Source organism: Propithecus coquereli, unplaced genomic scaffold (genome assembly GCF_000956105.1).
Source record: "Propithecus coquereli isolate 6110/MARCELLA unplaced genomic scaffold, Pcoq_1.0 Scaffold137, whole genome shotgun sequence".
Taxonomy (NCBI): Eukaryota; Metazoa; Chordata; class Mammalia; order Primates; family Indriidae; genus Propithecus; species Propithecus coquereli.
In genome coordinates, this window is record NW_012137969.1 from 7,809,093 (window position 1) to 7,832,886 (window position 23,794).

The 23,794-nt window shown below is 61.0% G+C and overlaps 1 protein-coding gene across 2 annotated transcripts; it reads left to right on the forward strand.

The window, feature by feature from the left end:
* Positions 1–318: 318 nt before the first annotated feature.
* On the forward strand, positions 319–19,248 carry PDGFA (platelet-derived growth factor alpha polypeptide). 2 transcript variants are annotated; one of them, XM_012639084.1, is made up of 7 exons: positions 319–777; positions 2,209–2,305; positions 7,021–7,125; positions 8,338–8,525; positions 16,560–16,686; positions 17,197–17,265; positions 18,973–19,248. In XM_012639084.1, exons 1-6 carry the CDS (start codon positions 715–717, stop codon positions 17,250–17,252), a joined length of 636 nt encoding a protein of 211 aa, XP_012494538.1. In that variant the 5' UTR covers positions 319–714; the 3' UTR covers positions 17,253–17,265; positions 18,973–19,248. The 2 variants fall into 2 exon arrangements, with proteins under 2 accessions (XP_012494538.1, XP_012494539.1); XM_012639085.1 differs by lacking the exon at positions 17,197–17,265 and having other exon boundaries at positions 551–777; positions 18,973–19,213.
* The last annotated feature ends 4,546 nt before the right edge of the window (positions 19,249–23,794 follow it).

A 23,794-nucleotide genomic window follows, 5' to 3' on the forward strand; every position in this document is an offset into this window, starting at 1 on the left:
CCCCGGCCGGCGGAGGGCGGAGCGCGGCGCCGGAGCCGAGGGCGCGCCGTGGAGGGGCGCACGCAGGCCGCCGAGCCTCGCAGTGCTGGGCCGCGCTGTGCCCGGCCAGGCGGCGGCTGCGAGAGGAGGCCGGAGGCGAGCGAGGGCCCGGTGGTGGGCGCGCAGAGCCGCCTGCAGCCCGCAGCCCGCAGCCCGCAGGGAGAGCGCAAGCCCGCAGCAGAGGCCGGGCCGGGCCGGGCGTCCAGACAGGTGATCGGTAGTGCGGCGGCAGCGGCTCCAGCCTCGCTCTGGAGTCCCTCTCGGGGCCGATGCCCGCAAATATGCAGAATTACCGGCCAAGGCGCTCCTAAAGCCAGCGCCGGGGAGCGAGCGCGGCGGCGGCCAGCACCGGGAACGCACCAAGGAAGAAGCCCAGCCCCCGCCCTCCGCCCCTTCCGTCCCCACCCCCTACCCGGCGGCCCAGGAGGCTCCCGGCGCGGCGGGCGCGGCGGGCGCGCACTCCCTGTTTCTCCTCCTCCTCGTTGGCGCTGCCTGCCTCTCCGCACTCACCGCTCGCGCCGGGCGCGCTCCGCCGGCTCCCTGCTCCCCGCGCCACCCTCCTCCGGGCCGCGCTCCCTGAGGGATGGTACTGAATTTCGCCGCCACAGGAGCCCGGCTGGAGCGCCCGCCCCGCGGCCTCGCCTCCCCGCCTCCCCGCCAGCGCCTCGGGACGCGATGAGGACCTGGGCTTGCTTGCTGCTTCTCGGCTGCGGATACCTCGCCCATGCCCTGGCCGAGGTTGGTGCCGCCCCCGCGCCCCGTCCCCTCTCCGATTCCCCGGGCGCACACCTTCCGCGGCCGCCCGCTGGCCAGGGTGGTCCGGGCTCTGCAGAGAGCATTTTAATTTCTCTGCTAGGGTGGTCGATTTTTAGAATTTCCGAACTGGGTTCTATTTTCTGCCATGCCTAAGTGTGTCTGGTGAGTTTCCAGCGTGTTGCGTCTCTCTGCCTTGGAGGGACCGGGGAGCAGTAAGGTGGACGAGTGGGGAGAAACTTCGGGGGGCGCGGGCGCCTTTCTCGGGAGGGGTAGCTGGGGCGCGGCGGGCAATGCAGTAACGGGGTGCGGAGAGCGGGGAAGGGGGTGTGTGTGAGCTGGCGGAGCCCCGAGAAGGGAGGAGGGCAGCCGACAAACAGGTAGAGATGGCTGCGGCGGAAGCCTCCGGACAGGCAGGGTGGGCAGCGGCGATCCCCAGCCCCCGGTTCCCGGTCCCCAAGCCCGGCCGGGTGCAGGGCCGGGGCAGTCCCGCCCGCCCGGGGCCTGCTTACAGGTGGCTGAGCTAGGCGAGCTGGGGCCGGGCCAGGCGCCCGCGCCCTCCCACCGCGCCGTCCCCACCCCCCCAGTACTGTGCTGTGCTGTGATGAATGACTTTCTGCAGCCCCCGTCGTGGGAACTTGGTGCTAGAGGCTCCCCCAGCGACCCCCGACTCCTTTTAAAAATCAGGAGGAGAGTGGGGGGCGAGAGGTGAGGGCGGTCTGGGCAGGGACCTGCGGGCTGCCAGAGGTGGATATTTAACCCTCTCTTTCCCTGGCAGCCTCTCCTAGCTGCCGGCTGCATTTGGGTGTCTCAGTCGGCGCTAGGGCCGCGGCTGGGCCAGAGCCTGGGGTGGGGCGAGTGTGTGAGAGTGTGTGTGCGAGTGTGTGAGAGTGTGTGTCTGCGCGCGTGTGTTTGTGAGACGGAGAGGCTCCTCTCGGCGGGTTCACCCGGGATTCCGGGCGTGAAATTTAAGCCCCTGGCTAGATTAAAGTGTTAGGGCCGCCGTGACTTTCGTCGTCGATCCGTGACGCATTTCAACTTGATCTTTCTAGATGTTGATCTTACTATTAAATCAGAAACTCCCCGGCCCCCTCGCCGCCCTCAGACCTTCTGTAACTGACACCCCGGGCGGAGAGGCCAGAGTGCGGGGGCTTTTGTTTGAAATTTTAAAGGTGGGGGGACTTTAATTTTGCAAACGGCAGACATGGATGAGTCGGAGAATTTGGGGTCTCTCCTAGCCCCACCCCCGGCCTCCGGTTCCCGGGCTCAGGCGAGGGCTCCTCGTGGGCCGGCGCGGGGGCTGCGGCCAGCGCTGGTGGGGTCACCTGGGCCCGGGGAAGAGGCGCGCTCGGCGGCCGGGGCGCGAGCCGGCGGGGCCGGGGCCGCGGGTGCTGACCGTGTGGCCTCTGCTTGCAGGAAGCCGAGATCCCCCGCGAGGTGATCGAGAGGCTGGCGCACAGTCAGATCCACAGCATCCGGGACCTCCAGCGACTCCTGGAGATAGACTCCGTAGGTAAATCGCGCCCCTTCCCTTGGCGCGCGGGGAGGGGCGGGCAGGGAGTCTGTGCGCCCCGCGCCGCCTCCCGCGCTCGGGCCGGGCCGGGCGCCGCGCAGGAGCGCACCGAAAGGTCAGAATCCAATCCTCGGCCATAAACGCCCAGGCGGATGAGTCAGGAGTTTCTCTTCCAATCGCCACTTTCTCTCCCAGCGACGGCCCAGGGCTGCTCGCTCGCCCAGGGATTGTTTTCGCATTTAAGGAAAATGCCGCGTGTGTCACAGAAAGTTCAGCCGCATAGAGGGCGCCGGCGCCCCAGCCAGGTGTGCCGGCCTCGCGCCCGTCCCGAGGCCGGAGAAGCCGCGGAAGCCGGCTCAGGCCTTGGGCGCAGAGCCCTAGCCCGAGCTCGGGGCAGCGGTCCGCAAAGCGAGGCCCTGGGGGCAGGCGCGGCTCCGGGTCCACGGGCGGCTTGAGGGAGGAGCGGTCCCCGGGGCCAAGGCCCTTAGTAATCCCTGGGAGCTGGTGAGTTGTTGCCGGAGGCTGGTCCTTTGTAGCTGCAGGAGGCCCTTGTCTTTCTCCTTTCACGACCCTATAAAAAGACACAACTTGCACACATCTGCTCCTTGGGGTCTATTTTGGGGCTCACCCTCAGGACCTGGAGCCCAGGCACTTTAGAGAACAGTTTATTTGTAAGCACAGTTTGGAAACGGTGTCAGCTGCAGAGTTGGACTAGACTTGGGTCTGCAAGGGTTAAAAGCGTTTCTCTCTGACCAGGGACCCAAATTGAGGCTGGGAGGGGGAGAGTGGCTGTGGGCTTGGGTGGCCGCCCACCTGGCTCCCCCGCCTGGGTCCCCTCCGTGAGGGATGCAGAGAGCCCCTTCCTGGAAGACAGGTCCCCTCCACAGTTTTGTGGGGCCCTTTTCAAAATTAACACTTGGCTTGGAAACTTAAGCGTGAGAGTTAACTAGGGAAGTGCTCACGTGGGAAACCTTGTTGATTGGTTTTTAAAAAAGGCCTAAGATGAACTTGTTGAAAAGAGTAACTAAAGGCAGTAGAATTGGAAGAATTTTAAGTGAAATGAAGGTTTTTCTCTCTCTGCAGACTACTCCGAAAAGGGGGGGTGGCGGTGGAATTAAGTAAAATCACATGGTCTAGTCATTTGGAAATTTGTACCTAATTATGGTGGTGGAGAAGCCTGAACTATTTTCATTTCATGCCAAAACCATTTTCTAACGAGGCCGATGGTTTCTGTAGTTTCTTGACCCAGGAAATCCTCCGACTGATCCTTATCTGGACGGGGGTAGAATTTCACTTGGAGATCAGAGTTGGGCCAGGGGGGATTTTGATCTGGTCCCTTGAAGAGTAACCCTGGGGAGAAGGGTTTGGCTTAGGGCAGCCAGGAAAACACTCGCCTGGCCTGAGTTTTGCTGGTCCCCCTGCATATTTGGAAGTGGAGGGCTGCCTGTCAGAGTGAAGATTCCAGGGTTTTTTGTCTGGCTTCGGATGCTGCAGGGAAATGAGCCATTCACTTGCTGGGGGCACCATTCTTATTCTGCCTCTGCAGCCCCGCCCCCACCCATTGACACTTTAGCCCTGCAGCACTGTGGGGTTCTGCTGAGGCATTCCTGACCTGGGGGCTTCACCGAGCCTCTTTGGGGCGGGCCCAAACGGATGCACCAGCCTGTCCCTCCTGGTTGGTTTCAAATTGCCCCCTGTAAAAATGTCTCAGGAGCTCTTCTGCCTCTGGCTCCAGGGAATACAGAGGGTGGGTCCCAGCCCTCCTGCTTCCCGTCCAAAAGTTTGGGGTCTGGACATGATTCTCCTAGTGCCTGGGAAACTTAGGGTGGGTTGGAACAAAGTGTAGCCCTTTGCCCCCCAGCCTTGCCCCTGGGAGAACCTTTTATGACTGCAAACTCCTGGTCCAGGCCCCTCCCCAGGTATGGCCTGAGGACAAGAGAGGTGCTGGTGCTGTTCCTGCCCTAAGTGAAGAGTTGAAACCCATCAGATGGCTGGGGGAGGTGGGACCGGGCTGCTGTGGCCATTCACTGAGAGTAGGCTGCCTGGGGCTGGGTGTGGGATAACTGTCCCCCACTTCCTTTATCCACTTCATGACTCCCAGAGGTGGGCTCTTCCAGGTTGATGTTCTTGGTGCTGGGTTCCTGGAGGCGATGCTTCAGGAGGCCGAAAAGAGGCTTGTCCAGTGTGCCCCAGGGAGGCGGCTCCCCGCTCTGCCACCGCAGCGTGGTGGTTGGCACAGGGCTCCTCCCTGTGCAGGCTCCGTCCCCATCTCACAGGTGAGGTAGCGAGCTGGCACTTCCTCCCAGCTTGCAGCACCTTGGCCGTGTGAGGAGGCCATGAGCTGGTACGACTCCTGTGCTGCTGCCACCAAGCCCAGGGGTCCCAAGGGTGTGTGCAGAATAAAGGAGTAGTTGGTTTTCCACGTGTGGCTTTTGGACTCAGAGACCAGTGTGTGGTGTTGTCATGACCAACGGCCTGCTCGACCCATGTGAAGTGGTGGCAGGGAGCCTTGTTCTCCGAGGCGGCAGGCTGGCCTGGCTTCCGGGGGCCATGGAGCAACCGATACATAAGTGGCCCCATTAACGCTCCCCCAGGACGATGGTTGCAGGACCTGCGTGCGCAGAAGACAAAAGGGAAAGCATCTTGACAGCTGCCCTGGGAGCAGTTTTAGGGAATGGTTTATGCAACACTAGAGTGAGTTCCTTCTAACCCGCGTGAATCAGAGTGGCCGCTGCTCCTGTTAGTGCAGGTCACCTCTTGTTTGTGGCCACCCGTCTTGATCCCGGGCAGAGGGTGGGCTTGTCTGACCAGGAGCCATTCATTCCCTCCCGGCCTCTTGTCTGGAAAGAAATTCGCCGACTCAGACGCAGCAGGGTGGATGAACTGGTGGCGCTGTTGTCCTCTGTCTGTTAAGCCAGGGCAAGAGGCCTGCGCTGGGGGTGGCGCCTGAGCGCATCTGCCACTCGTCCTTGTCTTGCTAGGTTTCTCCAGGCCTCAATATCTTCAGATGTGACGAGGTGAGAGCACCTGCTGCACACGTGTAAAGATGGTAATCGGTGAAGTAGTTGGTGCAAACATGGCCGTAGTAAGGCGCGGGAACGTGGCAGCTGGCGTTGGTATTGCGTTTCCTCCTGGGCGCTGAGCGTGGGCCAGTTGCTCTTTGGTTTGGGCATGTCAAGATGGCCACCACCAGGACATGACTCAGATGTGTCACTTTTCTGTGAAAAAATGTGTCTTGTAACAGTTGGTTGATGGGAAATTCTTACTGCATGAGTAGTTCTGTTCTGATCTTATTTCGGGTCTCAAAAAAAAATTAGTGGCATTGGAACATTGAGTCATTTTAAGTAGAAAGTCAGGCTGAGACGTGGTCTTCGCCATTCACACCGTATGCAACGTTTTCACACCGCGTGCAAAGATGGGTTTAAATGTGAGGCTTCAGACTTCTGGGGGTGGAGGAAGCTGAGGGTCCTCCCCTTAGTTTGTGGACGGACCATCACTGACACCTTGGTGGGCTTGGCAGAAAGTGACCTTGGTTCTTTTGCACCGGGGAGGGGACTTGTGGTCTGGGCTAGTGGCCAAGACATCTCAGAGCTTCAGAGGATGTGGCAGCTCAGAGGATGTGGCAGTCTCAGTGCATCTGGAGAGACCTGGCGGTTGGGGCCACCTTCTCAGAACCTGTTTGCCCTGGTTATATATTGGGGAAACTGGCCACAGGGACGTGGGAAGAGACCCCCAGCTGTGTCCAGAGTGCCAAGGCAGGGAGGCCAGGTGTGGTGCACTTCACCCAAGGGTGGGCAGTGTCAGTGGGCTGGGCTGATCCACGTGGCAGGTGGCAGGATTGTGTCCTCCCCTGCCTGTCTCTGCAGCCATCATCCCCTTTAAGCGGGGTGGTCTGTGTGCAGGGGTTGGATGCTCGGTGCTGATACGGGTCCAGTTCTGCCTGGCTCTGGGCCACTGCTCTGTGGCCGGGGGCCTTCTCCCTAACCGGCCCGCGCGTCCCTGACTTGCCGTGGACGTGGTGCACGGACGCTGGGCTTCCCACACCTTCCTCTCTGCTGGGGGGAATTTCTCCCCTCTCTCTGCCAGGCCCTGGATCTCCTCCATGTGCTCCACGAGAGGCCGTGGCCTCTGGCTCTCAGTAGACACTCATTTCAGCAACAAGCGGGGTCTGGCTCAGCCTGGCTCTTCCGACACTCCTCAGAGGTTAAGACCCGCCATTAAGGCTTGGCTTGGCGGGAGGAAGGCGGAGGAGACACACATGCACCCACAGTCTCAGTAGGCTTGTCCTTTGGTCTTGGAGGTGGGCAACCTGGCAGCCCCGAACCCCCCGGAGGTGGCCAAGCTGGGGCGCCATAGGCAGCTGGTTCTTCCAGCCCTCCTTGGCCTCACCTGTCTTCCTTAGAGGCGGTGCCGTGGGGGAGGCCACCTGCAGCCCTTCTCCAAAGGGGCCTCAGCTGTGTCCCAGGGCCCAGCATTTTGGGGACCTCCATGCTAATGGGATGTTTTTGGCAGTTTCGAATGTTTTCTCTGCTGCACATATGAAAAGTCCTGGTGGGAATGGAGGGTGTCCCAGGAGACCCCTTGGGGAGGGGGGCAGGGCTGCTGCTCGTGCCCAGGTGGTCTGCGCCCACCTGCAGGAAGTGCTGCTGGACAGGCCCTGGATGCACCATGCAGGTCTGGGCGGGCTGGTCGCCATTTTCTTTTTCCACCTGTAGGGGCTGAGGATGCTTTGGAAACTAGCCTGAGAGCCCACGGGGCCCACGCCGCCAAGCATGCGCCCGAGAAGCGGCCTGTGCCCATTCGAAGGAAAAGAAGCATCGGTGAGTCCCAGGAGGCTGCTGCAGGTGGGGGCAGGGTGGGGGCGGGAGAGGGCCTGGCTCTCCCTGACTCTAGCCCCAGGTGAGCCACCTCTTCCCTCTTCCGTGAAGCAAAGTCTGGGCCCGCCTGGCCCGTGTCTCTGGCCTCTGGGGACCTCCTTCCTGCTGGGGTATCTCCTGTGCCAGCCCGCCTGCCCCTCGAGGAGCCGTGGTCTGGGCCAAGAGTTTCCAGGAGAGAAGAAGCGTCATAAATTCCTTAAGTGCCCGATCTTGTTGGGGCCTGTCCTCCAGGAGCCTGGCTGGAAACCTGGTCCTGTTGAGTATTCGGTTCGTTCCGTGCTGGTGCAGCCGTGCGTGCCTGGCGGGCTGCTCGCACACCCCTCGCCACTCCCTGTGCCCACCCCACTCTCGTCTGGCTCCAGAGCTATACCTGGGCGATGGTTTGGGGGATATTTTGGTTCTTGTCCCCTCTCACGGGGCATCCTCACGTCCCTCTGGCACTGGAGGAGGAGCTAGCTGGTTGGGGGGCTCTGGGGCCTGGTCCGTGCCTTCTTGCCAGAGGGGGAGGGTTCGGGGGTGTGACCCATCAAGTCCCACACCCTCCAGGGTCCCGCCTGCTTGGCAGAGCTGCCGGGTGTGAGCCCTGGCTGCTGCTCTGAGCAAGTGGACCCCCCCAACTTTAGTTACCTCCGAGAAGGTGGCCCTTGTACCTTCCACCTTTGCGTGGCATGTGGATGAGTGATTCCTGGTTACCACAGGCGCCCTCCCCAGGTGACGTTTGCTGCAGGAATCACACATTTTACACCCTTCAGGCCACTTTGGCCACAGGGTCTTCCAGCCGGTGCTGCAGATTCCGCCACTGGGTCCGACAGGAGGCAGTGTCCACAAGCAGGACTGCAAGCTTCTCCCTGGCAGCCACCGTGGGTCCCTCCTCCCCGCGGCTGTGGACGGGCTCCTGCAGACCCTCAGTGTCCCGCACGGCCCCTCATCCTCTGGCCAGCTCAGCAGCACCCTGTTCAGGGAAGGGTCCGGCCTGTGCCTCACCCCCAGGAGTGAGGTCCTGAGGGAGACTGTGGCAGCTCCGCGGGGCTCCTGTCTGCTCCGGGGTCACCGTCACGCCAGGCCTGGGTGGAGCAGGGTCTAGAAGGGGGCTGCCGTGCCTGGGGCAGGTGCTGTGCCTCGGGCCCTATGCTTAGTGCACGCCTGCCTTTGCAGAGGAAGCTGTCCCCGCGGTCTGCAAGACCAGGACGGTCATTTACGAGATTCCGCGGAGCCAGGTCGACCCCACATCCGCCAACTTCCTGATCTGGCCCCCGTGCGTGGAGGTGAGACGCTGTACCGGCTGCTGCAACACCAGCAGCGTCAAGTGTCAGCCCTCGCGTATCCACCACCGCAGCGTCAAGGTGAGCCCCGGCCACCCCTGGGCCAACACCCCAAGGCAGCCCCAGTCCCTTCTGGGCACTTCTCGGGCACTCAGCTGGCTGATGGAGTGGGTAGGGGGGCTGTGCTCCTGTGTCTCTGACAGGTGCACTGAGGCCCGGAGGGGAGGCCGGGGCGCAGAGGGAGGTAGGGGCAGAGCTGCGGCTCCCAGTCTGCTGCCTGGGCCGGGTCCAGCCTCCTTCCAGGCCCCACACACCCTCTCACTGGGGGCAGAGCTCTCACACCCTGTTTGAGAGCTGCCTCTGCCTCGCTGGGGGGTCTTGCAAGGTGTCCAGCTGCTGCATTGGACACTGCCAGCATTCCCAGGCCCCCGAGAGCAGGCGCCTTGGGGAGCTGTGGGGCATGGCGAGAGGGGCTGGGGGTCCCAGATCTGCGGAGGGAGCTTGGGGCGGGGCTCAGGGTCAGACAGCTGCCCCCAACTGTGGCTTTGGGGCCTGGGTGATCTGTTCTTTCTGCACACTGGGGATGGTGCCTGTCCTGTTATGGTCGGGCTGCTGCGACATGGTGCCGCAGACAGGGAGCTAACAAGCAACAGAGTTTATTCCTCAAAGGTCTGGAGGCTGGAGGTCCTCACGGTGCCAGCAGATTTGGTGTCTGGTGGGGACCTGTTTCTTGTTCATAGACGGCGCCTTCTTGCTGTTGTGTCCTCATGTGTGTGTGGGGGGAGAACAAGCTTCCTCAGGCCTCTCTGAAAGGTGCTAACCCCATCCGTGAGGACCCCACCTCCTAACCCTAACACCATCCCCTGTGGGTAAGGCTCTGGGCCCTGGAATGTGGGGGGACTCCCCTGCTCCCTTGGGTGCTGTAGGAGAGGGGCTGCCCCCAGATGGCCTTGCCCAGTGTGTCTCAGGAGGGGTCTCCCCAGGTTGCCGAGCGCCTCGCCCAGCCTCCCCTCTCAGGAGAGTGTGCTCGGGCTTTCAGGGCCAGGGGCCGGGCTGGCCATGTCGGAGCCAGTACACAGTTGGCACTGGCCACAAAGCCCTGTCTCAGGCGGGGGCAGTGCTGGGAACTTGGGACGGCCATGCTTAAATTACCTCTGGGGGCTTTTTTCTGTCCCTGCATGAGTCTGGGGACTGTTCTGTGCCTGCAGGTCCCGCCGGGCAGCCGTGGGGCCTGTGGCTCTCGGCCTGGAGGCTGCTGGGCCTGGGTTTGCTCCCTTTGCCCTGACTCCCTCGTCTGTGCGGCGGGTCTGTGGCAAGGACTGACCCCCTCCTGGCAGTGCCGTGGGATGGGCAGTTTCCCTGTGTCTGGGTCTCAGTCCCTGTCTGGGGACCTGCCTCCCGTTGTCAGGATGGGGTTGGAGGTGGCATGTCTGAGGTGTCCCCTGGCTTCTGTGGCCTGGCTGGTACCGGTGCCATCCCTGGGCTCCCACTGAGGAGAGGTGGGTCCTCCTGGGGCTCCTGTCCCTGGGTACAGGCTCTGGGAGGTTCAGGCACTGGAGGGTCCCACACAACCTCGGGGCGCAGGTGGGACATGTTTTCATGCAAAGCTGCCTGCCCAAGCCTCATATGAGCTTTTGGTGTTGGCCGGCCCATCCCTCTGGGACAGGGGTCACGAAAACTGGGCTTGCGGATCTCAGTTCTGGGGGCATGTTAGGCCCCCTTTTCTGACCGTAGAAGATCATTATTTCAAGTCTCCCCTGCTGTGTCTCCAGGCCCCGGGGTGAGATGCCTGGGGAGAGTTTTCTTGATGAAGGATCCCGTGGCCAACGAGTGTTTATTTGTCACACGACCAGGCACTTTAGACCCATAACTGGGACTTATCTTGACCTGCGAGGACTTGGTTCCCTGCAGTGCTCGGGTATTGAGTAAGCAGGTTCCACCTCTCACTGCCCCACGACCGCCAAGGCCTGACACTCCCCTTACAAAGCCCCGAGCTATTCTCGGGGCCTGGGGGTGCTTGTCTGGGGGGCTGTCTTATCTTCAGAGGCTGTTTGTGGGTCAGGCCTCCAGGCTCAAGCGGCCAGGGGGGCCCTGGTCGTGGGCCGAGCTCTGTCCCCTCCCCAGTGTCCACTCCCCTGGGGCTCCATGGCCACTAGCCCCTCCTGTGTGACCACGGCCCATCCTCTGCCTTTCCTGGGGTCCTCACTGGTGGTATGCTGGCGGCTCTCCTGAGCCCAAGGACCCAGGATGCCTGTGGTCTTGTTCTCCTGGGTCCTGAATGTGGGTGCTCTGGCATGGATACTCCTCCACATCAGCTCTGGGAGCCGAGAGCTGTCCTTCAAGTGTCCCAGATGCCACTCTGGGAGGGACGGGTGCTGACATGATGTGGGGGGAAGGTCGCTGGTGGGGGCTCCAGCCTTGCTTCCCGTGGGTGGGGAAAGGGAGCGTCCGGTCCCTGCTTGGGCAGCGATGTTTCCTCCCCGACTCCGAGGAGCCTTTGGTCCCAGCCAGCCCCTCTGGGGTCCCAGCCCAGCTCCTAGCAGTGCGGTGGGGGCCCCGCTCCTTCTGGATAGTGACCCCTTCACTGCTCTGTGTGGGTGGAGCTGAGACCAGGCCTGCACCCGGTGGCCTGGTCTGAAGACAGTCCTGGCAGCCTTGAGGGGAGGGGCCTTCCCAAGGTCACGGGCCACGCCCTGCAGTGCCTGGGTTCTCCCTGCCTGGAAGGCCTCTCCCTGCCCACCCGCCAGGGTTGCAGGAAAACATCCGGCCCCAGACACAGGGGGCTCTGGTGGAGGGACAAGAGGTCAGGGGAAACAGGGGGCCCATTGTGGAAGCTGAGCTGGGGCTGGTCCCACTCCATTTGGGATCCAGGCAGATGTGGCCCCGGGGCAGAGGATGCGGGGGCTGGAATCCCAGACTCGGAGCTGTGGCGGTGCAGGGCTCAGCACGGAGTGGTTGCCCATGGCAGCCAGGGCTGGTAGGCATCCAGGGTGTGCTCAGCTGAAGGCAGTCCCAGGGAGGGCACCCAGGCCCAGGGTGTCTGGGCGTGCTGGGTTGACAGCCAGACCCCCGGCTTCCACGAGGACCCAGACATTCTCGTGACTGTGCCCAGGTCAACACTGGGGTCGCAGGTGTGGGTTGTTCTGAGGCCAGGGCCCTGGGTTGGGCTCTCCTCTCTCTTCCTGGACACTCTAGAGCAGACCACTCGCCCCCAGCCCAGCTCCTGGCGCAGGCCCTGCTGGGGTCATGAGGTCATGGCTGGCCCTCAGCCTGGGGCCACCAGCCTGGAGGGCTTTTCCCTGCACTCTGCTAGGCATGGCCAGCGCTTGGGGTCTGGTCCCTGGGTGCCTGGCTCTCCTCCAGCCGTGAGCTTTGGGGTGGGGACGTGAGGTCAAGTTGCCTGGCCCACGGGGGGTGTGGGGGTTGCCTGGACAGAGCCGAGGCCGGAAGTCCTGGTCCAGAGTGAGGGCCAAGCACTGTGCCGGGACCTCTGGGGGTGCAGCCCTGGCTCACCCCTGCCTGGCCCTGCCCTGGAAGGAGCCAGCTCTGAGTTGCCGTCTGACTGGGGCAGCCTTGTAGGTGTGAGCCAAACTGCTCAGCCTCCCAGGTCTCCAAAAAGCCAGTGTCCGGTGCTACAGCTATGTTCAGGGCTGTAGGCTGTGGCCCTGCTTTGCCTGGCCCAAGCCTCCCAGAAGGCATGTGCTTGCCTGGGGGTCCCAGGATGGGCCTCTGCACCCTGAAATGGAGTGGGAGGGCTGTTTTAGGTGACAGGTTCCCAGAGGGACCCCCATCAAGCTGGGTTGGGCAGGGCCTGCACCCCAGTGTGAGGTCTGGGCCTTGGCTTCAGGTCTCAGTGGCTATGGGGCTCCAGTGCTATCTTGGCCGGGGAGGGTTCTTGGCCCAAGTTAAGATCCTGGGTTGAGCAACGGGCTCAGTGTCTCTGCCCAGAGAACGGGCAGGCCGAGGGCCGGGCCTCTGTGTGTTCCAAGTCTAGGCCTCCTTCCCTCGAAAGAGAGAAGGGCCCGGCCTAGCGCTGGGGATTCAAAGCTGTGTGGCTCTGGGCAGGGTGTTGGCCTTGTCTATGCCCACCGTTTCCTTATCTGTGAAATGGACCTCAATTGTGTTCTCAGGGTAGCTGGGGGGTTACAGCAGCCAGCACGTGGGGTTTAGGAAATGGTGTTTTTATCCGGGCTAATATTGTCTCAAGCTTGGGCATCACCTGGAGTTGGGTGCAAGTGCAGGGTATATCTGTCCCAAGCCCTCCTGGGGGTCTCTGCAGGAGCTGGGTGGCTGCACTGGGGGAGCCAGGCCTAGAGGGAGGACTTGTCCTTCCGGGTGAGTGTGCCGGGGGGTGTTCAGGTGGCTCAGCTGGCAGCATGCAAGCTCAGGAGTGGGCATCGGAATGTCTGGTGTGATAAGGTGCAGCCTGCACCTCGGGGACCGGGGGCGGGGCAGGGCAAGGGAACCCTGCAAGGCGGCTTCAGTGGGGTCCTGGGGACGGCTCTCTTCTTTGTCCTTGGCTTCCATGGAAGAGGTTTTTTGAGAATTTAATATTCATGATGTGTTCTTGGGGGAAAAATGTAGTTATTTCCTGGCCAGACAGAGGTGGCGGAATGGCCTGGAATCCTCGCATACCCAGAAGCAGGTGCAGTCATAAATTGCTGTTTGTTTTTCTTTGATAAAAATGGGCTTGTCTGAAGAGAAAGTGGCTCCCGGACTGGAGTGGCCCGTGTTGTGTGCCCTTCGCACGGGGCCCTCGGTGGGCAGCGTTTGTTGTGTCTGGGAGTCTGCCTTCCTCACGGCGGCCTGCCCCTCCGCCCAGGCCTCCAGTGTCTGGCCAGGGCCCTGTGGTCCCTGCTGAGCCGGACCCTGGTATCTGCCCTGCAGAGGGAACTAGGTGAGGCTGCTTGTTGACCAAAGAGGCCGTGCCAGCTGGAGGGCCAGGGCCGAGAGCAGGACAAGTGCCCTGCCCGAGCCGGCTCTTGGATTCGGAAATCCAAGCCCACCCGCAGAGGCTGGGTGGGAGGGAGCGTGGGTGCTCAGCTAGGGGAGCTTGCAGGGTGCGGGCTGGCACTCTGCCACTGCTTGTGTCTGTGGCCAGGACCCCAGGGCAGGGGAGGAGGTTGCTTGGCTCCTGTGGGGCGGGAGGGGCTGGGCCCCATTCTCTGCACCGTGGGGGTGGAGGTGTCCCCAGTTGATACCTGGGCAGACTCGGAGATCTTGATTCGTGGAGGGTGAGGGCTGGGCCAGTCCCTCTCTGGACTTGCTGAGGTTTACCCTTAGGTGGGCTCTCCCACCCAGGACCCTGAATGAGGGTCACTCAGGGACCCCACTTTCTGCCTGCTGGAGGCTGTAAGTGGGCTGTGCCAGAGACCCCTGGGGCCGCCTGGCTCAGCCTGCCCTGACTGAAGCATGGGGCTGCTTTTGGTTCGTTGGGCTCTGAATGCAAATGCTGACCCCAGGAGCAGTGGGCTCTGTCCTAAGTTCTGGGAATTTCTGCAGGTGCGACCTATCATTCCTCGCCACGACCCCTAGGTGGGTGTGATCGGCGCCCCCATTTTGCAGAGCAGAGGGCGGAGGTGTCTGCGCAGCCTGCAGATGCCTCTTTCTTGCTGTCGCTGGGGAGACAAGATTGGGAGATGGGGCCCTGGTCAAGGCCTATGTGGGCGCAAGCGCCTAGTGGGACGGAGCTCATCTAGGGAGCGGCCGCACAGGCAAGGCTGGCCCCAGGCCGGTCTCTTGTGCCTTCTGACGTAGCGAAACCTCCCGTGCCAAGGCCCCACTGCTGGGCCAGCTCCAGGTGCCCCACGCCCCACACCTGAGCTCATACCTAGGGCTGTGTTCACACCTGAGGCTGCCCACAGCACCTCACACGCCTGCGGGTGCCCGGCACCCTTTGCACCACGAGTTAACCATTAATGTGGCCGAGGCGGCCACGCAGGGTCTGAGACGAGCCTGGTCCCCAGTGCCTGAAGGGCTGGCTGCTCTGTGGGGTGGGTTGCCTGGTCCAGAGTGCAGGGCTGACCCTTTGCCTGGGGGGTCTCCGGGTCTCTAGACCCCCTGGGAGGCAGGGCCCACTGGGCTGGGGCACCTGGACCCAGCCTAGGGCCTCATTGTCACGTGGTGACCAGCTTTCTTCGACCTCCACGTGCTCGGGGGTCTCCCAGGCTCTGCTACCTTGCAGCCTCAATTTCCCCAGTGGACAGTGAGAGGTGAAGTGGGGGGTCCTCACAGGCTGTTTAGGATTGGTGGCGTGTGGGGCTTGGGGAGGGCAGAATGGTGGCATGTCCCCAGTGAGGCCCCAGCACCCACATCCTGGCCCTGCTCCTGCCACCGGGGTCATCTTGGGGAAGGGGCTTGCCTGTGCCTCAGTTTCCTTCCATATAAGTAGAAGCGACAACCCTGCCTCCTACAGGGTGTTCAGGAGGATTCAATGAATGTTAGAATTTGGGCTTTTACAAGGAAGGTGCCTGGGGGAGCCGATGCTCTAAGGGCTCAGGCCCTCTGCTCACTGGGGTAGGGGCACAGCTATGGCTCCCCCAGCCTGGGGCCCGTGGCCAGGTGCATGGCTGCCTACAGTGCAGGTGCTGAATGGCTGTGTGTTAAGTGATTGTTGATGCCAGGTGTATGCATACACTGTATGCATTACGCATGTGAGTATTATGACCACACGTGTGCATGTATGGGGTGGAGTGTTCCCATGAATGGGCATGTGTGTGCATTATGGACACGTGTGCTTGTGTGTGTATGTCTGTGGGGTGGAGTTGCACTCCCATGACAGTGTGTGTGTGCATTATACACATTTGTGTACGTGTGTGGGGTGGAGTTGCACTCCCACGATGGGGGGTGTGTGTGTGGGGTAGATTGCGCTCCCATGACAGTCTATATGTGTGTGTGCATTATACACATGTGTGTACGTGTGTGGGGTGCTCCCATGCATGACAGAGCATGTGTGGGCATGTGTGGGGTGGAGTTGCCCACCCATGACAGTCTGTGTGTGTGCATTACACACACGTGTACGTGTGTGGGGTGGAGTTGCGCTCCCATGATGGGCGGTGTGTATGGGGGATGGATTGCGCTCCCACGATAGTCTGTATGTGTGTGTGCATTATACACACGTGTGTACGTGTGTGGGGTGGAGTTGCGCTGCCATGACAGAATGTGCTGGTTCAGGATGGGTTGTGGATGCCCAGGGCACCTGCCCTGGAGGGTGGGGATTGGATTTCTGGCCCTCCATTCTTGAATGCCTGGAGGTTATGTCTCAGGCTCTCTTGGATGGGGGGCGCTGTGGAGTGAGGCCCCCAGGTGTGGTTCTGCTCCAGCACCAGGGCTGGTGTGGCCACAGACGGCAGACTCCAGTCTGAAGAGGGGCCACTGGCTAAGTTCTGGGCTGTCTTTGTACTCCCCTGCCTGGAAGCCCCATCCTCTGTCTCTGTTGCATGCAGCTCCTGTGATAGCCTGGGGTCCTGGCCCGTGTCCCTGAGGCCAGGCGTCCTCTGAGCCCGAGGAGAGACCAGGCCTGGGCTGGAGCTGCCTGGCAGCCCTGGGTCGTCAGGCCAGCAGCCTCGGGCCACTGCCTGGACTCTCGAGTCCAACCCCAGTGTCCAGCCCAGACCTCCTCGCAGCCCCTGGGGCTGCGTCTGTTGTTTCTCCTTGGACCGGGTGGGAAGGGCAGCCACGAGCCAGGCCCCACAGCAGTAAGTCCCGTTCCTGGGCCACGGCTGCTGTCCTTTGTAACAAAGCACACGTCTGAAAGCAGTTCCCAGCTGCACATACGTGTACCAGCAAACGTCTTCCCTGACACCTGTGCCCAGAACCCCAGCTTTGCTGTGTGCACCCTTCAGACCCCCAACCCGGGCATACGTGAGGCGGGGTAAACCTTTGGGTTCATTTTAAACAAAAATGGGGCCAGGCCACAAAACACTGTGCCGTAGCGCGTGGATTTTTCACCTGGTGCCCCGCCCCCCAGAGGTAGAGTACTTGGGAGGAGGTCAGATTGGAGGTCAGGTCCCTCCAGCCCGGGTAGGGCCGAGCGCGTCCCCAGCTCCCTGTGTGCCTCGCGGTGTCCAGAGCTCCATGTGGGTGTTCATGGCTGGGCTCTGCTCTCCTGGGCAGGTGGCCAAGGTGGAATATGTCAGGAAGAAGCCAAAATTAAAAGAAGTCCAGGTGAGGTTAGAGGAACACTTGGAGTGCGCGTGTACGACCACCAGCCTGAATCCGGATTACCGGGAAGAGGACACAGGTGAGTGGCTGACTCCACTGTCATCATCATTTGATAAGGTCCTTGGAGCCTCGTGGGACCCTCGGCGGGTGGTGGCATCGGGCTGCCAGTGAGTGAGTCGGTAGCCTTGTGGGTAGGTGCGCACCTGCACACCCGGGGGCTGCTGGGAGGCAGATCTGCACCTGTGGGCGCTGGGGGGAGGAGGTTCGAGCTGGGCGGGGACGTGCTGGGGGTGTGCAGGTCGCCTGCAGACCAGCGGGCCTGTGGGCCAAGCTTAGAAGCGGCTGCAGAAGGCCCTGCCCGGGAGGTGCAGGTGGGAGGGCGGCTTCTGTGTGGTTGCCAGGGTCTCGTGCCCAGGAGCAGCGTGGGGTTGGGGACCTGCCACGTCAGGGCCCTGGGAGCAGAGGGACTCTCTGTGCTGGGGTGATGGAGTCCTCCTAGAAAGATAAACACCTCAGGTGTTTATTGCCTCGGTCTCCACCCGACAGCCTTCCCTCAGGCCCTCTCACCGCCCTGCCCTTTTGTTAACAGGAAGGCGTAGGGAGTCAGGTAAAAAACGGAAAAGAAAAAGGTTAAAACCCACCTAACACAGCCAACCAGGTAGGACCTGACCGCTGGACATGCCGCAATCCTGCAGGGCTGGGAGAGGCAATTTCGGATCACTCCCTTGAATCACGCTTCCCGAGTCGCGAGTGCAGCGGGGCCGTGATTGGCCTCGGTGGTTCTGCGGCTTCCGGTGCCTGCTGGGCTCGGGTCTCCTCGCTCCCTGTCCCCTCCTGCCGCAAAGAGAGCCCTGATCCACGGCTCACCTCTGCTCTGGGGCCCCCTCTAGCTTGGTTCTTCTCTTTGTCATTGATTGGGGACACAGGGGTGTCGCACATGAATGGAACGGTTGGGTTTTCTGAGCGGCAGTGGAGCACCGCTGACTGCCGACTGCTCTGGGGCAGGTCATCCCCCCATTTGACAGATGTAAAAACTGAGGCTTAACAGAGATTGCAGATAAGTGTTGGGAGCTGAGTGGATCTGGAAATACCTTATAAATGTGCAGGGCTACTGGCCGCTGTGTTGAAAATTGAGTTTGGCTACCAGTAAACCAGAAACAACAGGGAAGATGGAGACAAGGTGAACTCAAGGTCATAACTCCGTGTGAAGATAGGAGACCAGAGCAGGTGGGGTAGTCTCGAAGCATCATCAGGGGCCTTCCATCTGGGGTCAGTAGCCTCTGTCCTCACAGTTGTCTCATGGCTCAAGGTGGCTGCCAAGGCTCTAGCAATCACATCCATGCTCTGGGTTGAGAGAGAGAGGGATGGGAGATGTGCAGGAGAACCCCTTAGAGAGCTTTCCTGGAAACCCCATTGCTGCCACTTTTATTTTTCGAATTTGCCTTGCAGCCAAGGGACCCTCAGAAATGTCTCCTAGGGAGGAGTGCTGCTCCCAGAAGAAAAGGGGACTTGAGCAACCACAGCCTTCATGGAGGAGGCAGTCCTTCCTCCTGGCATGTGGGATGCTGTGGCATCCGAAACAAATAGTTGCTTTGGAGCAGAGGAGAGTCCCAGAGACAGGGTGTCCATGAACCCTGGCTCCTGTCCGGCAACATGTGATTTTGAGACCCTGGGTCAGGTCCATTACGGAGGATCCTCTTGGGAGGAAAGTGTCCATGGGGAAGGTCTTCAAAGCTTCAAGGGTGTGGTGCGGTGGGTGGTTTCTCACCTGCCTGTGCTCCCAGCTTCTGCAGAGTGTTAGGCTCAGACCTCCTTGGGCCTGCTGGTGATGGAGACCCCAGAGTTTGAGGCAGCCATTCCTGCTCCAGCCAGCGCAGGATCCGGGCCTGTGGGCAGCCCGTGTGTTGGAACATGCAGTGGAGAGACTAACGGGGGAGGAGAGTCGTCCCAAAGAATTTGGTGTAGATCTGCCTGGTCACAGGGGCCCCTTCTCTGTGGCTGTTGGCCTCACTCCTTGGGGTTGCCTCATGGCCCGGGGTGGCTGCCAGAGCTCCAGAAATCGCCTCCAAGCCCTAGACCAGAAGTAAGAAAGGGAGGGGGGCAAAAGAACCAATCTGGGCCTCAGTTTCCCCCATCTGTACAATGGGAGAATGGGGCTTGCTCTTCTGTGAGATGCTGTGAGCCTCGTCCCAATTCTGGTCAGGATGTTGCAACGTGGCTAATTTGGAAAGTTTGATTTTCGAAATTTCGTGAAAACTAAATCCCCGTGTGCCCCTGATTGGGTTAAACGTCTCACCCCGTTTGCCGTCCACGTAGGGACGCATGTGCTTTGCGGTCTCAGTGTCTGTTTCTTTCCCTCCTGCAGACGTGAGGTGAGGCTACGCCGGCAGCCCTGCCCTGGGACATGGATGTACATGGCGTGTTACATTCCTGAACCTACTATGTACGGTGCTTTATTGCCAGTGTGCGGTCTTTGTTCTCCTCCGTGAAAAACTGTGTCCGGGAACACTCCGGAGAACAAAGAGACAGTGCACATTTGTTCAATGTGACATCAAAGCAAGTATTGTAGCACTCGGCGAAGCAGTAAGAAGCTTCCTTGTCAAAAAGAGAGAGAGAGAGAGAAAACAAAACCACGAAACATGACAAAAACAAAACGGACTCACAAAGTCTCTACACAGTCCACGCACGGAGGGTCGCCCCGCGGGATGGAAGCGCAAAGGTCTCCGCAGACTGGGTTTCTGTCCGGGCGGCCACAGGTGCTTTTTGCCGAGGACACAGAGCCTGCTTTGGGAGCGACTCCGGAGGGGCGCGGCGGGCTCTGCGGGGCGCGGGCAGCAGGAACGTCTCGGACGCCGCCACAGGAACTGTAGAAACCACACCTCCTGGCTGTAGTGTCTGAGATTATACAGAAACCTTCCTGAGAGCCTTAAGTGGATTTTTTTATTTACACCATAAAGTGATTACTAAGCTTTCCTTTTTACTCTCTGCCTAGCTTTTTTTTTTTTTTTTTTTTTTAATTATCTCTTGGATGACATTTACACCAATAACACACAGGCTGCTGTAACTGTCGGGACAGCGCGACGGTATTTTTCCTAGCAAGATGCAAACTAATGAGATGTATTAAATAAACGTGGTATACCTACCTAAGCATCATCTCCTAACTCCTGCTTTGTGTCTCCCTCAATCCATCGTTATCTTACTTTTTAATTTAAGCCATTTTGAGAGAACTGTGCGTAAACCAATCGTCTGCCGTCCCTGCGGCTCCTGCCCCCCGAGGCCTCGTTCCCGGAGCGCGCACTGTGGATGCTATGTTCCTGAGCGTGGCGGGCGAGACGCTTTGCTGCTTCTGTCTGTCGTTAACGTGCCACGGCAGTGGAGGCTGCTCCCTGCCGCGGCCAGTGTTGGACAGAACCCGAATTCTTTATTTTTGGTAAGATGTTATGCTTTATGTGTATTGACAGAAATGTGTGTTGGTTTGTTTGTTTTCATTTTTTTTTGTAAAGGTGAAGTTTGTATTTTTATCTGACAGTTTTATATACCTGAGAGCCTGCTATTTTTTTTTTGATCCAAAATTAAAAAAAAAAAAATCCCAGCAGCAAAACCTGTGCACATGAAAGGCATTTTGTGGTCACGTTTTTGTAGTACTGAGTACGCACGCCCCTGTTCCGTGGTCACGTGGTGCAGCATCGGGTGGAGACTAGGAGATCAGAGCGTTCCAGGCCGGTGCCCCCGGACCCCCCATAGTGAGCACCCTGGGAATGCCGGGCCTGCCCTCCGACTCCAGAAGCTACGGGAATAGGCTGGATAGCGCCATCCTGCAGGTGGTCCGCCGCGTCAGAGCAGCCAAAGGAATGGTTAAAAATGTTATCCAAGAAGTCAGCCGACCTGGCCGTATCCACTCCTGGGGCCCTGCTGGCCCGGCCGGTGGCTGCCTCCGCCTGCCACCTCGAGGCTGATGTGACATCGGGATCCCTTGGATCTTGGCCCCTGCTGCCAAGGGACTGTGTGCAGAACGGCGGCTGTTGCACGTGCGCTGGTGGAAGAGTTTTGTAAAGGACTGTCTTCAACTGGTGCAGTTTCAGGCCTCGGTGGGACGCTTTTCAAGTGGGCAGAGGGTGGCCCAGAGGGTGGGGCCAGGCAGCCGTGCCCCGGCTCCCTCACCACAGACAGGGAGGCTGTGCCGGTGCCCGAGACGCCCTGCCCCAGCCCGGTGCACTGCAGCCGAGCGCCGCGCCGTTCAGTGCTGTGCCTGCGAATGTACGTCTGACGTGAGGTGTGCGAACATGTAATTTATGTATTTATGTTTCTGTGACATGCTGATGATACTGCTCAGATTTTCTTTTTTTGCGCAAAGCCGTCTGGTGACTTGCTGTGTCCATTAAAGCAATGGAGCAGAAAAGCCTGGTGTGCTCTTGGGGAGGAGAAATCCCACTAGAAGAGGTCCCGAGCCCCGGGCGGTGGCTGGTGCTCCCTCCCCCTCCCTCTTTCACTCATTCACTTGGGCAGGTGAGGGCCCCGCCCCAGCATGCGGGAGTGGGAGTCTGGGGCAGGCAGGACTCTTGGGCCTCTCCTGCCAGGAGGGGTTGGCAGTGGAGGCCACGTCTGCAGCTGGCTTGTTTCTGAGCTGCCCGCCCACGTTCCTGCAGCCTGCAGCCTTTGTTGCGGCTCTGCCCCGCATTCCAGGCATTTCTGCTCCTGCCTGGGCCCCCTCCCGGGCCCATGGCCCTGGGCTGCACCTGGGCGTGGGACCCCAAGTCAGCTTTCTGCTCAGGGTTGGCTCTTTGCATCTCGTGAGTCCCGTGACCTTGGGCGAGGGCCCTCCTCTGCACCTCAGTGCGCACCTGCGACATGGAGCCCCCGGGTGCCGGGGGTGCTGCTTCTGTGGCCTGGGAGCGTTTCCACCCGGTTGTCGCCCTCCAGGCCCCAACACTGTAGGGAACAGCCCTTGGGAGCAGGGTTGCCAAGCCGTTGAGACCTGAGCCCACCTGGGCGCTCCTTGCCAGGGCTCCTCCTCTATCTGGGGGTGTTTCCCTGTCTTTGTCCAGGCATCTGTCCTCGTCTGTGAACTCTGGCTTGGCCCTGGCTGGGTCCCCAGGCAGTCTCACCCTCCAGCCCGGCTCCCCACAGCTGTCTGGGGACTCCCTGTGACAGGTGCGGCAAAGTCAGGTGCAGCTCAGGTTAGGGTTAGTGTCCGCAGCGCAGCCACAGGGCTGGCTTCAGAGGCTGCCCCTCTGCTGCTACTTTCCCGTCTGGCTCCTGGGCTGGTCGTGGGTGCTTGGAACCTTCCGTATGTGGCCGGTTCCTCATGGACCCTGCGGTGGGACTTGAGGGCGTTGCTCACAAGCTGTGCCCTTGGCGTGGCCTGACCCGGGGGCCCCAGCAGACCGACCGTGGGAACGTTGGGCGGTCCTCAGGGTGGGGGCAGCAGGAGGGCCTGTGCTGTGGGGCAGGAGTCCTGCCTCTCAGGGCCTTCTCCCCAGCCCCCAGGCGTGGGCGAGGCTGGGATGCGCTGGGCAGTGCTGGGGCTTTGTGCTGCGGATGGCAGGGCCGTGCCCCTTGGGGTTGCGTCTGGGCAGGTGCCGGCTGCAGGGCCCAGGACCGAGGCCCTTTGCCTGCTCTGTGACCAAACAGTCCAGTTCAAAGAGATTTACATCCCTGAAATGGGGTCGAGATAGCTACAGCACGGACTTCAGAGGAGGAAGAGCAGGGATTTGAACTCAAGTCCTGTGGCTGTGGGATCCCTGCCCTGATGGGACCCCCCCCTCCATTCCCTTGAAGGGGGCCTCATGGGGCCTCTGCCTGGACACCCTGGCTGCAGGGGCTTGCTGGACACTGAATGCGGGGGGGCTGGGGGCTTACGGCGAGGTGACCATGGCCAGGTGGTATCAGCTTCCTAGGAACCCACCCCCAGCTTCCGGAATGCTCTGAGGCCAACAGGCAGTTCCTGGGGGCATCTTAGTGTTTTCTCCCCTGCGAGGAAATCTGCAAGATGGTCAGAAGTGGCCGCCCCGCTGTGCAGGTGAGGCCCGGGGCTGTGTAGGTGAGGCCCAGGGCTGTGCAGGTGAGGCCCGGGGCCGTGTAGGTGAGGTCGAAGGCAGAGGGGCGCTGGGGCTCAGGCATCTGCAGGCACGCCCAGGTGGGGTTTGAGGCCAGCCCCACCACCCCACGTCCTGCCATGGGTCGGGGTGAAGCCCAGCGGTGGACTAAGATACGACTGCTGCTCGGGCCGTGGTGGTTCGTGGGCTGTGGTGTGAAGTGTAAATAGTTTTAATTTCAAAGAGAATGTCGACTTAAGTAAAAGTTCAGGTGGCCCAGGGATAGGGTGGGCTTGGTGGAGGCATGATGGGGGAATGACATGTCTTCTGTGACAGGGAGACGGGGAAGTGACCACCAGCCCTGGAACCCACTGCCACGGGGCTGAGGCCGGGCTCTTCCCACGGCCCGGCCTGCACCCTTGAACCTTACTGCCTGGCCTCCAACCTCACGGAGCCTCAGTTTCCCCATCTGTGAATGGCACAAGGGTGGTCAGGAGGTAGAGGAGGCTGTGTGTGCTGTGGTGCTGGGTGGCGCGTGAGGCAGCTGTGCCCGCCCCAGGCCATCGTACCCTGGCAGCTGAGGTGGGCGCTGGTCCCCCAGTCCCTGCACCTGGCACCGGGGCTGAGGCCAAGGTACTACCAGCTCCAGGCGTGGAGTCCTTCGAGGAGATTCTGGGAGGGGCCGGAAGGCCGGCTCTGGGGGTCCTTGGGGCACCTGGCGATTCCTGGGCGGCGTCCTGCCCTGGTGGGGTCAGCCCTCCCAGTGTCTCCCGCGCCCCACAGCTCCGGGCTCTTGCATCAGACACCCCCAGGCTGTGGATCCTTCCAGACTCCCTGGGCTCCAGCCCACGCGAGTACCTGCCTGCTGGGCCTCCCACCTGGTGCTGAGACCATAGACTCCTGCAGCTCCCTCCCAGCTCTGGCCTCGGGTTGGCCCACCTGGTCCAGGTGCACACACCTGCGGTCTCGCCCCGCCCCCACGTCGGACCCCTGGCAGAGTCCTGGGAGTTCTGCTCTTTTTCAGTCAAGGGGTGGGAAAACCAGCTCACAGTGGTGTAAGAGGGGTTGGGGGCCTCTGCCTCTGGCCTGTGTGGCCTTGGCCCAGGGTCCTGCTGTCCTCCTCGAGGACGGCTGTTCCCAGAGGGCAGACGG